This window comes from Oppia nitens, unplaced genomic scaffold (assembly GCF_028296485.1).
Source record: "Oppia nitens isolate AA-2021 unplaced genomic scaffold, nextdenovo-longstitch-racon4-pilon3 scaffold4_pilon_pilon_pilon, whole genome shotgun sequence".
In the NCBI taxonomy this organism is placed as follows: Eukaryota; Metazoa; Arthropoda; class Arachnida; order Sarcoptiformes; family Oppiidae; genus Oppia; species Oppia nitens.
Window position 1 is genome coordinate 4652547 of NW_026533232.1, and position 14801 is coordinate 4667347.

The window sequence follows — 14801 nt, forward strand, 5'->3', positions numbered from 1 at the left end:
AATAGCTTAAAGCTTGGATGCATTTTTACATTTGATTCAATACATATGCCATTGTATTGACTTTTATTGAAAAAAGTTAGTTCACAACATATATGGTATAAATAGTAACGTAAAGTTGTCTTATTGTTCATTAGGTGATTGATGAGTAGCTCTTATATCATCAATCGGTGTATTTCGACAGTACATCACTTAATGGCAATACTACTATGTATTCAATTGAATATAGTGTTGGGTTTGCCTCTCAAACTCATTATTAGCAAATATTGCACACAAACTTGATATATACACTGTATATGAAAGTAAACATTATTTATTAGACTAAAGAAAAAAATTAGAAACATTTCTCATCAAAAATGATTGTATTTGTGTATCAAAAGACATCCCAATAACTCTTATTGCATGTCATTCACAAATAATCCATTTGATTATTAAGTCTGTTTTGTCAATTCAATTGTATTACTATTACTATCGTAAATGTTGGCCATCAGTGCTAATGACTCCATATATTATATTCAATACATTAAATGCATTTACATTAGAAATTAATACAATATATGCTAATTATTCCATAATATATTTGAGAAAAACAAACCAATTTAAAACTATTTTACATTATAATAAAATTATTATTATTTATTATTACTATTTGTCCCATTAATTGTAATCCATCTTTATAATACACAAAATTATTTTCCCGTTTAAAGCATTTTATATAATGATCTAATACTAATATATGATATACATGAAAGATAGATACTGTAGATAGATATGGTCATCAAAATAAGTAATAAAATTATTATGTGATATAACAGATTCTTAATTAAATATTAAACATTACACATCTAAGATACACTACCCTTGCTGTATAATAAACAGTGTATACTGTATTCAATATTGTTATACCAAGTTATACCAAAATAAACAAAAATAAATAAAATTTCAAAGCGTAAGAACTTTTTTATAATTTTTAAATCAAAATTACAAAAATGTTTTATCATTTAAAAATAAGAAGAAGAAAATAATCTAATCCAGATAATAAGTCTTTATCACTTAAACAATATGAATATCGGATATTTATACTGAAGTAAACATTTGTTTTTTATTTTAAATTAATATACAATATAAAAATATAAATTAAAATAGTGATAATTCAAGTAGTTTATATAATTTATAATGCAATATAATATTATATGTTGTTAATGTTATATTGATTTAATTTATGTTAAAACTTCTTAATAAAAATCATTGATAACACTTACCTCCTCTTTTAGATGATACCAATGCCACCACAGATGAGATTATAAAATGAATATAAAATAAATAAATAATAATCTTCATCGGCATCTTTGCAACCATTTTTGTTTTTAACCAACAATTATAACATCAAATAAAAGTTACTTTACTTTCATTGTAATTTTGTTATCAATGTTACAATTCCTGTAAATATAATAAAATAAATAAATATATATTGTATATTCACTATATTATATATTATAATTGGTTATATTTATATAATCTCTAGAATTTAATTCCACAAAATGCTGTATTAATTCAATAATTACTTTTAGATATAGTAATCAGATATACCTGTATCAGATATATCGATATATCAGATAATGTTTGTTAGTGTGTCTGCTATGCATAGTATCAATATATCAGAGAATTGTTATAACAAATATTTCAAAATTTCTTTTATGTGTATTCATGTTTGATTCATGAATTTGTAAAGTATACAAAAAAAGTAAATGAATTAATGTATTTTGGGGAACACCATAATATTGTAAGGTATGCAAATGTATGGTATATGTGTTAACTATACCTCATATACATAGAGCATATGTTATTCATTCAGTTGATGTGATCCATGACATATGATATCCTTGTCTAACCTTTCTTTAGATTGTATTCATTGAAATCTTTACAAAGGCCTGTATGTTCGGCTAATACACACAGTATAATACAGTTTATACCAACACTACTGTGCACTGCACTACCTGTCCCCTCACTACCTTATACTATATTCTCACATAAGCTATTCATGTCATTTCTTACATTGTATTCAAATCAATAGCCACAGTCACCATAAAGTCGGTGAGGGGTGAATACAAGGACTGGGCCTCGAGGGAGATATTATTATGGGACTCAAACGCTACAAATTTTCAACATAACCGCACAAATACATTGCTAACAATAACAATATAAAGTCTAATTTTTTTAAAAAATAGCAAAGGAAGTGGTCAATTGAATCAACTGAAACTTATATCATGTATTTCTATAAAATATCAAAGTTAGTCTAAATGATGGTTAATATCATATTTATTAAATATATGATTACTTTTGTCTTTCAAGAAAATTATTTTAATTTAAGTGTATATTTGAAAAATAAAATGCTTTGTCTATAAAATTTATTGATACAAAAGACATAAAACAAAATAGTGAATTAATAGATAAGAAAAACTAGTTGAGACTAATTGATGGCATATATAGTATTATATACTAAATAACATAATAAAAGTCTAGTTTAAAGTGTTTGCAAAACATCTGCAACTTTTGAAACGAGAATTGCTTTTTAAACACTGACTTCCTTTCTAATCACTGTAATGACCGAAACACAACACATACCAGTGCTTTGCTATAATGGTTGCCATACACTGTAATGCCTTATTATATATAGTATATATATATTTACTTATATATAAATTAGTTAATTTATAGCTAAGTTAGATTGGGTTAATTTTTGAATATATCATATCGCATACAATTGCCTAATATTAAATTAGATTAAAAATTATAGATAAAAGACAAATATGGACACCAAATGACATATAGTATTACCTGCATATAAGAAAAATATGATAATTTAACATTTATTACATACCATTTAATATCTGAGATAAAAAGCAATGTTTTCAATTATAAAATTAATAATCAATTGAATTACTATTAAATGATAACATGTTATCCGTAATATATATACACTGTACTCCTATTATAACTTTAATCACTGTTAACACAATACTCCGTTTTGTCATTTATTTTCATAAAACACATATAATTGGCAACAAAATAATAAAAGTATTATAAAATGTGAATCTCTTGTCTAAACACTACAAATATAAGTGTCCGATGATTATAAGTATTTATAAACAAAAAAGTTTAGATTGAAATACAATTGATATAAGCAATGGTACCAATAGTTGTATAGCACAGCTCACAGCAAACATTCACAAACCAGTCATTTACTGTATATATTGTATAAAACTTTTAGACAAACAACTGGTAAGTCTGGTGTTGAACACAACACACACTGGAGTTGGCAGTCGTATCAATGGTATGGAGTAATGCACTCACAGTCAGGGAACCAGTATTTGTGTTGAACCTGCTTTCAGTTCAAGAGTGGCGTCTATTGGCCAACCAGTCATGAGATCACTATTCAGCTTATATTCAATAGACTGGTGTGTTGTGTTACCGGTGCTCTCTTATCAATACTCTTAACCATAAAATATTTATTATTTATTTGACAATATTCTCAGATAAATACCTCAAAAGCAACAAAACGTCAAGTTTTACCTCACTTTATGACAATAATTAATTTTGTCTATTTATTATATACTAAAATAATTTTAATTTTATTTTAATTAAATTTTAATTATTAATAACTATTTATATACAAATTATGAAACGTTTATATCAATTAGATCTTTATTATTATAAAAATTTTAGTAACAATTTCTCGAAAATGTATAAAAATAGAAACCTATTACTGATTAATAAATAAACAATAGTTAATATAAGAGTTATTTCTTTATCTATACATTATATCGATAGACATGTGAGTTGTTTAACTTATTATAAGTTATGTTACTATTATTAGTTAACCATTATATTGGGCTCTGGTCTTTGCGAGACAATCTTAGTGTCCGCAGAGGAATATTGTGTTCAAACCTTTGGGAATAAAAAATAAGAGAGAGAGAGAGAGAGAGAGAGAGAGAGATAGATAGATAGAGAGAGAGAGATAGAGAGAGAGAGAGAGAGAGAGAGAGAGAGAGAGAGAGAGAGAGAGAGAACAATATTAAGAGTCAAACACATTGAGTGCAACTCTCAGGTCTCTGAGATATACAGTTTAGTTAAGATTACATTTGCTTACAATTGATGCTCAAATTTTTGCAATACTGTTATATTGTTAAGTTAACCATTAAAATAAACTGTAAAAAGTTTGCTTTTATAGACACACACCTCATCTTCAGCAATGACAATATAATTATGCAATGACTTACTCATACACTTATTCACTCACGCATTGACTTGAATTGACAAAAATATTGTGTTGAATATAAAATTGAAAGCAAATATTAAAGAGCGTGTGTCAGGAGATTTATACTTCAATTGAGTTCAACAAATAGTTTATAGTGAATATTGTACTAAAAATCTCTAATATGTATTCACAAGTAATAATAAAAAAGTAAATGAAATATAAAAAAGAGTATATAAGTTGATGTCAGCACTGGGAGGTGAAGTATAGTAAATTTACATCACATTTTATAATGATATAGAGATTGAGATTTAAATAATCCCTAAAAATATTGTATTCACACAAAAATTGAGAAAAATAAAAAATAAATTAAAAGAGAATTTATTTGATTTAATGCTTAATGTTTTAAAAAAGAGAAGAAAATCAGAGAGAGAGAGAGAGAGAGAGAGAGAGAGAGAGAGAGAGAGAGAGAGAGAGAGAGAGATTTTAAAAGCAATAAAATTAGTGCTAATAATATTACTCACAGTGTGAGAGTAGACTAAATTAATGACACAAAAGTCATTAAATAAAATATAAAATGCTATGAAATATATCATTGAATATTTTAAAGTAAAAACTTGTTTCAACCGTAAGAATGAGCAATTGATTTAATGGCATAAAAAACAGATAACAAATTACTAAATATAAAATTCCTACAAAATGTTTATTTTTCTATATTTCTAATAAATATATATAATTTATATCAATTTTTATAACATTAAGTATTATATGTTATATAAATGATACTCGGGATGAGCTTTAAGAAATTACAAAAAATGTCGATATTTGCTATATATTGGTTGAAATTTACTAATGCTATGGAATTAGTGATACAAAAAGTTATTTTTGAAATACTAATGAAAGTTAGACACGACTTTCAATTCAATTATTAGTGATATTTTTTCAAAAAATGTGGTCAAAAAATCAATAAAAAATTTAAAAATCAATTTTGATATTTTTTCATTATTTTCTTTTAGTACACAATAGATAAGTAACGATGCATTGAGTTTTAACTTTAAAAGATACAAAAATATTATCAAATAGTTGAGTGGGGTTTGTGTTGTAAACCACATACTTTGGTACAAATTATTTACAGTATATATACAAATAAGGATTATGTATTATTTGTCCATTTGTGGGCTCAAACATATCTAACAGACATATATGTTAAACAAAATAATAGTAAAAATATTTTGGGATTCATTTTGTGGCCAAAAGTGATTTGTGTCGGGCGTTGTATGACTGAGTCAGTCGATTGCATTGTAGAGCAAAACAAATTGAGACATTCAATGCAAACGCCTTATTCATGTAAGTGTTGTACCGGACTATAAAATACAACCATTAGCCTCATTGTACTACAACAACACAACTTGTGCTATCACCTGAGCACCGGTACCCACAACAGAGTACAATACAAACAATTTTGTTATTAATAATTTCTAACTTATCATAAATTCATTTACAACTCCACCCGATATTCAATTGAAACAAAATAATTATAATATTGTTTCTCACTTTCAATTCATACAAATTTTACTTAATTATATTATATTTTATCTATTAAGTAATTATTTTTAAAATTACAGTATAAATATTTATATAGGTAATTATTTCTAATTTTAATATTGTTTGTTATAATAAACAATAAAATAGTATTTAAAATCAGTATCAATAATGTTTTGTCGACGTTTAGTAAAAATCTAATTCAATTGTTTGATCAATACGTGTTTAACACAACTTTACAATAAACTTAATTTTTCACAATAAGTCCTTCACACTATTGATAATGTTTATCAATTTTTTTTAATTATAATTTTTACTAATAAATAATAATCAATATATAATTAGTAAATACATTAATATTATGATTGAGGTTGTAATATACAAAAATACTTTAAATTTTTTAAAATGCAATTAAAAGATAAAATTTGAAATAACATCATTTGAATGTTTTAAAGTTGTTTTAATTTATAGCATTTATTTTCTTATTCTAGCAAACATTAAGTTATATATTTTTAATAAATAAATTTAACTTTACTTTTTTGGATATATTTTATTATTAAAAAAATCATTTCTCTTATAAAATAAACAACTTAACATACTGTACAGTATATGATCTTATAAAATAAATCATACAACATATACTAATATAAATATTTTATATTTTCCACAACACATTAAAACATTGAGTATTTATCAAAAGTAGAAATTTATACTGAAGTAAAATAAATAATAAAAATAAAACAACAAATAATAAATTGTAAAAAATAGAATAGAATTTCATTTATCAAAAATATTTATTAATAATATAAACAAATTTATTATATAATTAAATATAAAATCTCACACAAAATACTATTACTATTTTTAAATTAAATACTTTTGGTACAATAGACCTGGATAGAATAACTTGTTTTTTCTACTACGGTTTAATAAAAAGGATATACAATAAAAAAAATACTTTCTTGTTAATAACTTTTTTAGAATTATACTAAAAATAACATTTTTGTAAATATCTAAAATTATAAAAATTATTATATAAAAATTAATAATTTGTTTTATTTTAAGTATAAAATTATTAAAAAATTATTTTTATTAATCAAGATGATTTTATTCTAAAATTATTTATTATGTCAAAAAATTATTGGCGAAAGACAAAGTAATAGTATTAAATTCTGTAATTTAAAAATATTATTCATAAAATATTATTATTAATACTTGATTATACATTCATTGATTGTACAAATTTATTAATTAAATTTTAAAATAAATTTTACTTTTAATTACATATTTTAATAATTAAAATAATGTATAATAATTACTATTTAGCATTAATTGGATTAATAAATCTAATAAATATAGTATAAATGCAATATTAATTAACATATTTAATAGTCAATCGATTGATTTATTGATTTATAATATTGGCATCAATTGAATCAAATGATTGTATATTATTTGATTTAATATTTGCTGAGAAAAAATGTTTAAATATTTGGTACATTTGCTTAGGGCTAATGTTATAATATAAATTTATATACTGTATATATATTATGGTGAATATAAGTTAACAATATATTAAATAAAGATTCACGAAATGAGGTTTCAATGCATTCATCAAAATATTGCTTTGTATTTGAATCGTCAATAATGGCATTGCTGTCCATTACCATTGGTTTTGACATAAAGTAGTTATAAGATATACAACAATGAAGTTTATGTTAAAACATAACACATTAATACTATATAGTGACACATAGTTTCAGTATAGTTGATAAATGTACAGATTTTAATTTAATCAACAAATTTTCTCTAAATAAGCCATATTTTAGTATAGAAACAATTTAATGATAAAATTTACAAATAATGTAAAATTTAAAAATAATGAAGAAAAACACATTTGTGATAATTTATTCTCTTAAATATTAGATTGTAAACAGTTATAACTTAGAAATATGATATAAAAGTATAAATCAAATGATAACTTATGTGTTATATAAAATGTTAGTCAATAATATTAATAAAATATTAGTCCAGTTTTGTCCAACTTTTAATTTATTATAAGTCATATTAATAAAGGTTTTTATGATTACGAGTTGGTAGTCGTAGTCTTAAGTATTAGTGTCCACTAATAATCAAGTGTCACATCTCTTATAAGTTATAAGTTATATGTCATTAATCTTTTATGTGAAACACATTAATAATAATAATATGTTGTTCTATAATATCACAACTAATTTCTATTTTAATACACATTTTGTGCCAACCATTTGATTCTTTTGTCTAAATCTTTTAAAAACGATTGAAAATATAGTACTGTTTATACTTTTATCAAACTTTCTCCTTCACATATATATATATATTCACTCCCTCATTGAAATGTGAATCGTTAGCACAAAAATGATTTATCAAACTAAAAATTTTATAAATCCATGAAAATTAAAGTCTATGAAAAATTTACGGCAAAATAATTTATATCTAAAATTTGATATATAGTGTGTCTTTCATACAACAGTTCATCATTTAGTTGTGTTATTCAATGTATTAAATCATATTTAGTAAACTTTAATTGCAAACTATATTCTATACTTTCCTATATATTCTATAAATGTAATCACTTTATATTCCCTGTAATTTTAATTTGTTCCACAAAATAATAGTAAGAATTTTTGTTGTTTATTGAAATGCAAATTAAATTTATATTAAATTAAATTTAAAAGTAAAGTAAAGGTTAAAACATAGAAATACATAAATTATAAGATAAGAAAAACTAATATATTTTGTATAATAGTTAACATAAAGACATGTATTTTGTTTGTTACTCAACAAATGTAGGAGTAATTGATTGTTGTGTACATTCATTACAATTATATTGTTTTTATTATAATTTACAGTACATGAAGAGGTATATAACTTAATACATATATATATATTAAACTAAAGATGTAAATAACATTTTTACTAAATTCAAACTTTTTGTATTTGATTTGTTAATAAAAATATAACATTTTCAATATATATTTATTATTATTGACTTTTCAATACATGTATAAGTAATATATTAATTGTCTGTTTTACTAAATTTAAAAATTCACTTACATTTTTCAGATTATAAATATAAAATAAGACTAATATTGAATTTTCAATATATAGAAGTTAATTACATAAGTTTGAATATATGTACTAAATAAAAATAGTTTTTATAAAATATCAATATAAACAAAATTTAAAAAATTATATTTTTATTTATATCCATTTTGTGTCCATTTAGATTGTCAATTGTGATAGACATGTGAAGCAAATTTTTTTCACAATTTTTATGTCTAATAATTAGCAATTGTTCACATATTACGTTCGCACTTTTTAAGAAATCTAGACCCCCTCCCTCCCCTATGTTCGCATGTAGTCATTTAAAAAAATACGTTCGCATGTCCCTAACCGCTACCCCCCCACACCACAAGAAATAAAATATTATCTAAATGCGAACGTTCTTAAAGTCTTTACACCTCCCCTCCCCCTCGTTCGCAAAAGTTCGCTTTGGCTAACCCCCCCTCCCCTCAAGTGCGAACGTAATATGTGAACCACACCTTATTATAAATTTATGTGTAAATGCACTTAATTTGAAGTAAATACTTGGATTCGTAACATAACATTGTTAATGTATACTTAACTTAGGATTAATTAAAATAATATTAAATTATTGAATATAGCATTTATTTTAATTTTATTTTTATGACATTCAAATGGGATTATTAACATAATAAAATTGATATTATTTACTCTAATTAAAAATTTAAACTATTCAAATAATAAATATATTAAATTAAATATTAACAAATTAAATAATAGTCTTTTATAATTTTAAATTTTCTTAACTAAAAGTAAAATAAAGCTTTTAATTTACATTGCTTAAATTAAAAAAAAAATTATATAAAGATTTAAAAAAATGAAATCTGTAAGGTAATGATGATAAATGAATTAAAACATTTGACTCAAATAAAAATTGAAGAGTAAAAAGACATCAATTCATTGAATGATCCAAAAGATTTGTTTTGTTGTCATTTTTATATACAAGAAATTGTGTTTAAAAAGACTAAACATAAATCCAAACTTTAAAGGAGATAGCATTTCGTGTGATTTTTTAAAACTCTAATGCCTTTAAAATTGAATAATAAATCTTTGAAATTGATTAAGAAATGGTTGATCAATGAGTTTGCTGTCACAATGTCATAGATATTCAAACACTATTCAAAAGTAAATCTAAAACAAAATTTAATTAATAATTCAGTTAAAAAAAACTGAAATTTTATAATAATATAATAAACGTTATCCAATTTGTTAGATAACACTTTGAATTGTTTTAAATAATAATAAGATTTTATAAATTATATGTAGTAATTCAAATATCATATTTTATATGACGATTAAATATTGAATTAAAAAAATATTTTATTTTACATTGGATGCAATAATAACATTAAAAAAATAATGTTTCATTGTTTAATATTTTGTATGATTTAATAACTTTTTATAAAAATTGTAGAAATGCAACAGTAAAAAATAAATGATATATAAACTAACAAACACTTTATAAACTTGTAAATAAATACTGTATATAAAAATGTATATAAACTAAGGTAAGTATAAATGTATAACATATATAGTGTAAATAAAGTAAATTTATATATAAAAGAAAATCAATATAAAAATCTAAAATTCTTATAAATAATGGATGAAATAATAAATATATATTTTTGGTCACAATTGGCATTCAATACTTGTTGGCTATTAAGTTGCGGTCATATATGAAGTCATTGTTCTTACATAAGATTTACAGCATTGAGAACATAGATTTGCCGCAAATGTTAGTCTCAAATGACATTATGGCATCAAATGATGAAACTTTAATATAATAAACGCCACATTCAGACACATTTCAGACTTTCATAATTCACTTTTATATCACTTCTTCCACTCTTTTGGCTCATATATAGACAAATCATTCATTTTAGAAAATATATCTATAATATTAAATAACTTTTTAAATTTAATTTTTTAAACATTGAGTACAAATATATTTTTATAATATAAAAATAACTTTTTCTTATTTGTTACAAAAATTCATTTCATTTTTTCTTTTTACAAAATCAAATAAAGAAGTGAGTGAGTGAGTGAGTGAGTGAGTGAGTGTGTGTGTGTGTATATATATATGTCTGTGTGTGTGTGTATATATGTGTGTGTATGTATGTGTATGTGTCTAAATGAAAGCAATCAATCACACGACCAAAAAGATAGGACTAGAAAGTGAACAGTTTTGTAGTGAAAAGAGTTTTATCTAAAAAGTAACTGAAAAGTGTCTCAAATTTTACTATTGAAAGAATAAGCATTGGATAAGACATGGATTGATTCATATATAACTTATCTATAGTTTTGTTTGATTTAAGTCCAAATGTTTGGTCATTCATAAGATATATTCAGCAATAGGTTTATGCATTCAATCAGACAAAACAACTAAAGTTTAGACCTTAAGAATACTCTTTTCTTATTGTAATCAATAACTATCACTCAATTTTATCAATTAGTATTGTATCGAAACAATACTTTTTATTGTATGGTTTTAATTATACAGTATATTAAATAATACAATATAAATTATTACTCTCTCTCTCTCTCTCTCTCTCTCTCTCTCTCTCTCTCTCTCTCTACAGAGCTCTTCAAAGTTATTATATATTAAAAATAATTTTTTATTACTTACTTAATTCACAACTAAAACTGTATTATCATTTAAATGTTTGATATTTTATGAACAGTATGTAATGTTTTAAGTATCAGTGTCTCAATGGTCACTCTGATATATTCATTGAAATTACAACTAAACTTAGTTATAAACACAAAATTTAAATTTAAATAGAATTTACAATTTTTGTTACAAACTATTTTAAACATTTATATATAATTTCACGTCTTTCTTATTCATGAAAGTCACTTAAAAAACTAATAATAAGTCATTGACTTTCAGTATCAAAGGCCGATGAGAGTATCGGAGTGACCATTAAAAATCGTTATAAAACACTGTTTACATAAAAATTACACCAAATTATTATTGTGGGAGTAATAAACAAATTATTTTTTTAAATGAATAATCGCAGAAAATTAAAATTAAATGTTTTTTATTTGTGTAAACATGAATTTAATGTTTTACACAGTATGTGTTATGTTCAATCAATGATAAAATTTTGTGATGAATTCAAAAACATTTAATGTATTTATATTACTGTAAATGTCAGACAAGTGAAATATACCATACAATATATTGCATATATACAATATATGCACTGCATATCTACAATAAATATAATACTACACTTAAATTGAAAGTTATGTAACATATGTTATATAAATATATAAAAGATAAGATTGTAATAGAATTTGATTAAAATGAATATTGTATTTAATTTGTATATTTGATATGATATTTTGAATTTTACAACTCTTAATTTAAATATTTAAATATTAATTTTTGATTTATATCAATAATTTATTTGTAATATTATTTTAAAAATATTTCTTACATTTCTTACTCAATAAACAAATGTGAATCACCTGAAACTGAGGTTATTAGTGGACAATACTGTTTCCTTACAACACTTTATATATATATATATATATATTATTTATCGAGGAATGAGTAATATTTACAGAGATATAATTGTATATAAAAATTTATAAACATAAAAATTAATTGCATGAAAAGCCAATATGATATGATTATATACTAATAAATATTTTTAAATAAATATTAATTTAACAATTATAAAATATCTTTAACTTTAACTTAACTTACAATACAATGGTTTGCTTTTATCTGTTATATTATTCAATAAGCGAATTAATGTTGAATTAAGATATTAGTGTTTTTCCGAAACAGTATAGTCCGCTAATGACCTAAGTTTCAGATAACTTAGATTTGTTTATTGTTTTAAGATTTTGCAGATTTTTTAGATCATATAAATTACATCAAAATAGATAATTAAAATTTTTACAATATTGATGACCTATGTTTCAAAAACTATATATCATTTAAAATTTTGCTAATATTTTTATATTTTAGATTAATCTTCATAAAATCGTTAAAATATTGATTACCCCATTGACACATTTTTATTGAGATGAATAGTGATTTAATTAAATAATAATAATTAAATGGAATATATTGCAAAAATATTGTAAATAAATTTCAATAACTTGAATAAAAGTCATTCAATAATTTATCGTTTAATAAAAGATGTTTTATTAATAATTAAACGAAAACATATATGAAAAGTATATGCAATTTACGGAAACAAAAGTTGATATTTAGTTTGTCTTGACTTACAATTGATGCTAAAGTTTGGAAACCTGTGTTCATAAGATCTAAAGATTTGTATTAAAGTAAATGATATGAAAGCTTTAATGCATAATAAAGTTTGGGTGCAATTAAGCTCACTGTGTGGTCCCCTTATTGAGGTTTTATAGGGGCGCTGGTTCTCAGACCCCATCAAATATTACACAAAACGTCAGTCGGCTTATCATAAAAAATAAAAGGTATTTAAACCATAGGCAGGCCATAGTCAGGCACACCTTTACATTGCTTTACATTACATTGCATGTACTGTATTTGATTGGAAACAAGTATGAAAATCATAGACATCTAACACACACCCAATGCAATGTTCATGAAGTATAAATTGTATACCATATGACTATATAATAGTAAAAATAGTAGTAAATGTAATTATTATATATCAATACTTTTACCTAAAAAATATCAATATTTACAATATAATAGCATCAGAGCATCGAATAAGTATATAAATAAAGATTGAAATCAATTGAGACATTTGTCGGTCAAATGAAATGACTTGTAGTTTCACTTCACGAATGTTTAGTCAGTGAATGTCGTGAATAGAAAATTCAATTTCATTTGCTTTTCTAAGACATAAAGCCCTGAATAACAATTGAGAGTACAATTCAGTACATATATTGGCAAACATTACCAAACACTACATCATTAAACTATTGACGAGACTAAGGATGTACTTAATCATCATATTTCTTAGCAACGCATCTCTCGTCTCTCTCTTTCTCTAAGATAACAAAAACTTCTTTTATGGTAATTAAAAGTCTTGAGTTTGCACTGTTAGCTCAAATTTGAGATCAATTTGTTTGCATCTCAATGTTACCAAATATTATTAGTATTACAGCCAAGAGATTATTTAGCAAGTGTTGGATGTGTTGGCCATCAAATATTTATTAAAAGCACTGCATATTAAATCATTAGTTGCATTAATCGAGTGATTGCAATGACATTAATTTATGTCAATGTCTTGTATTACTAATAACTTTTTGGCTTTTATTAGACTGTTTTATAAATTAATAGTTTAAAAGAACAAATAATATTTTAATTATAACTTTATCTCAAAATACAATTAAATTTATAATCTCTTTAATATAATCTCTGTATTATTCTATAGTTTTGATGTAAACTAATACTTTGATAATATAATTTTTAAAACATTTTACAAAATTTAAAATCCTCTTTTAATTAAAATGAATTGAAAGTCTAAAATAATTTGAATTTTCTTATAAATCTAAAGAATGTCATTTTAAATCAAACACTTTTCTTCTATTAAAGTATAAAACATGTTTTTGAATAAGAAATTTAATTTTTATTTTATTTTTTTAAAAAGTTTGTCACAGATTTAGATGTTTATATAAAATAATTGTAGCAAAACCTATAAATATTGATACTTTTTTTTATAAAACTACTTAATTAATGATGGAAAATAATATTAATTCATAATGTGTTAAATTTTAAAAGATAATAGCAATTAAATAACAATTAATTACAGTTCAAAATGTTTATCAATAGCCTAAATAAAATTTATTTATTCATTCATTTCATATACTAGTTGTCTAAAAAAATACAGCTAAAAGTTAAATAAACTAATACTGTAAATACATTTATTTT

At 22.8% G+C, this 14801-nt stretch overlaps 1 protein-coding gene across 2 annotated transcripts in view; it reads right to left on the reverse strand.

Moving 5' to 3' along the window:
- The window catches only part of LOC128959487 (latrophilin Cirl-like), a 36509-nt gene that overhangs the window by 13210 nt on the left and 8498 nt on the right, over positions 1 to 14801 (reverse strand). For both annotated transcript variants that reach the window (XM_054305446.1, XM_054305445.1), the window contains exon 2: positions 1260 to 1437. In XM_054305446.1, the coding sequence (XP_054161421.1) occupies positions 1260 to 1356 (97 nt within the window). In that variant the 5' untranslated portion in view covers positions 1357 to 1437. The remainder of the gene's footprint in view (positions 1 to 1259; positions 1438 to 14801) is intronic.